This window comes from Cryptomeria japonica, chromosome 6 (genome assembly GCF_030272615.1).
Source record: "Cryptomeria japonica chromosome 6, Sugi_1.0, whole genome shotgun sequence".
Lineage (NCBI taxonomy): Eukaryota > Viridiplantae > Streptophyta > Pinopsida > Cupressales > Cupressaceae > Cryptomeria > Cryptomeria japonica.
Window position 1 is genome coordinate 472,709,407 of NC_081410.1, and position 2,683 is coordinate 472,712,089.

General features: G+C 32.8%; 1 protein-coding gene across 2 annotated transcripts in view; it reads right to left on the bottom strand.

The window, feature by feature from the left end:
* The window catches only part of LOC131051052 (wax ester synthase/diacylglycerol acyltransferase 11), a 104,374-nt gene extending 102,139 nt beyond the window's left edge, over window positions 1-2,235 (bottom strand). For both annotated transcript variants that reach the window (XM_057985398.2, XM_057985397.2), the window contains exons 1-2: window positions 2,106-2,235; window positions 1,653-1,931 (exon numbers count right to left, since the gene is read on the bottom strand). In XM_057985398.2, the coding sequence (XP_057841381.2) occupies window positions 1,653-1,865 (213 nt within the window). In that variant the 5' untranslated portion in view covers window positions 1,866-1,931; window positions 2,106-2,235. The remainder of the gene's footprint in view (window positions 1-1,652; window positions 1,932-2,105) is intronic.
* Window positions 2,236-2,683: the final 448 nt, after the last annotated feature.

Genomic DNA, 2,683 nt, shown 5'->3' on the forward strand with positions numbered 1-2,683 from the left:
GTGGGTCAAAACCTTATCCTTTAGAGATATCCTTTGTACCAGAGAAGCGTAAATATTTTAAGATTCAAACATTAAGAAGAAAATAAATAAGAATAGGATAAAGGACTCTGCAATCTCCTAGCACCACTGAACTGTACGCAGAGCTGGAAGAGATATGTGGGTAGGTTGGAGGCATAGAAGGCTGCTCGTTCCTTGCGCCTCAAGTGTTTCCACCATAAATATAGAAAAATAGTGTAAATAGATAAAAATATCTGTGGTATTTCCCTTCGGCATGGCTTATGAGTAGGGCGTAAGTTGCAGCAATTAAGGTTATTATGTTTGGTTTGTGGTATCAATTGTGCGAGTTTATTTTCTAAAAGTTTTAGATTAAACTTCATGATCTATCAATTATGTTACCTTGTCTTGTTCTTCTCTTTCTGATGATAGATTATGGAATTTGATCTAGAACATTGAGGAAATAAATTCACACAATTGATACCAAAAATTAAGCATAATAACATTAATTTCAAGGAGAAATAAAGCATAGTTGTGCTATGGTGTCAACCCAATAAGCTTCTCTTCCCTAGGGTCAAAGATGATTGAGATGATGGTGCTTGGGAGATTGCGCCATATCTCCACATGTCTAGATCTCCAATATGTGGATGGGTTGACTAGTGGAGTTAACAGATCTGTTATATACGCCTGTGCAATGGCTTAAATCACACACACTAAGCTTTGATTAATAGGCTTATATGTGTTAAACACTCAGACTTGACTGCCATTAGATCTAAACTTAATATGTTACTTAGTGTGTATGGTTTAAAACTGACCACGCCTGTAGTGTTCTATCATAATCAGCATTGCCAGTATCTTCTCAAGAGAAGAGAGTTACTCCATCACAGACATCCCTGCCACCTCAATAACAACTACCTTAGGCACAGTCAAGAACTATGGAGTATTTGAGATAAATTATCAGTGATAATAAGAAGGATTCTATGCTAAGAATCACCCACACCCCACATTATTAGTATTTGAGGTTGTTACATATCTATTGCTTAGGGGATTTGTGGTGTCAAGAGTTCTATCATAGAAAAAGAGATCAAAATATCCATTTACAAGCTTTTACAATTACAAGTATAGATTTTTCATAGGTTTGATAAGATCTGAAAAAAAAATATATCTCCACAAACCCTACGAGATTATGTTATAAACAAAGATCTTATTTTTTACCTCTAGATTCCATATGATGTTTCAATGACCATACTTCTGAAACATTCCAAATAACTATTAGTTTGAAGATAACTATAAATGGTTTGATCAAATGTACCCTATAGAGAAATGGCGCTATTAATGATAATGCTATTTGTATCCAATCTTTATGTAAGAAATATAAACATTAATTTGATTTTGATAGATATTCAAATTATACTTCTTGTAGGACTACTTCCTGTTAAGATCAATGAAACTTTGAGCAGTTTTCTATCATCTGGAAATATATTTTTAAATCTTCACATTTTGAAATTACCGCATATAAAATACAAAATTAAGATACTCACCTACTGAAAACAGAAGAGAGTCCATATGTGCCTATATATTTTTCTACTACATTGCGAAACTTAACCTTAACCATATGTGTTTGCAATATCATTAAAAAAGAGAGTATATATGAGTACCAGAATACAGGAGAAAAGTGGGTTCTTGGGCAAGAGTGCATCTGCAAGCCTTGTCAAGGTACAATCAATATCTGGAATGGGTTGTTCAAACTCCAAAATAATATTTATACCCAGAGTCATTACAGAGGTGCTCAGAGATTGGCTGCTGGGGCTCACTGGTTCTCCCATAACATTCCCTTCCTCAAAATCGTACTTGGAAGTTTTGAATTCCATCTTGTACACAGCAATGCTGATAGATGAATACAGTCTTCCCAACTTCAATCGATATTGTTCTTTCCTCTATATGTGGGCATGGCCAAGTGCCAAAAATAATTAGCTATTTATGAGAAAATAATTGGTAAGTAGTCAAAATCAGAATACATAAGAAAACATGGAATTTATTTCATTTTCTTCTGCAAACAACTAAGGATGCTGTTGATTGATTTAAATGCAAGACCAAACCAGACAGCTTACTTCATTAACGAGGAGCTACCGTGGGTGGAGGAAGGAACCGTGGGTGGAGGAAGGGTGTTTCGAGGGAGGGAGTTGCAGTTTGAGCAGTTCAGTATTCTCGGAGTTCAATACAGTGACGGTTACTCCGAAGGAAGGCATAGCTCGTAAAGTTTTACTGTACACACATTTTATAGATTTCATTTTCGTTTATACACAAGTATAAAAAATGGGTAAAGTTATTTAGGGTTATTTAAGGTTTCATAGGTATATAAATTTATATTATATTTTTTTATTTGATTATGTATATTATTGATGATCAAATTTATTATATTTTCACAAATCTTACTGCTTATCTATAATATGGATTTCATTTTTTATTATTAAAAAGTATAAAATATTGTTTTCTTATTGGTCGTTGTAAATGTATAGTTTCTAAAGTATATGAACAATTAACAATGTTGTTGATTACATTAAATATATCACCTAAATTGTATAGCTAATTAATAATGTTGTTGATTACTTTAAATACATCTCTTAAATTGTATAGCTAATTAATAATGTTGTTGATTACTTTAAATATATCTACTAAATTGTATAGC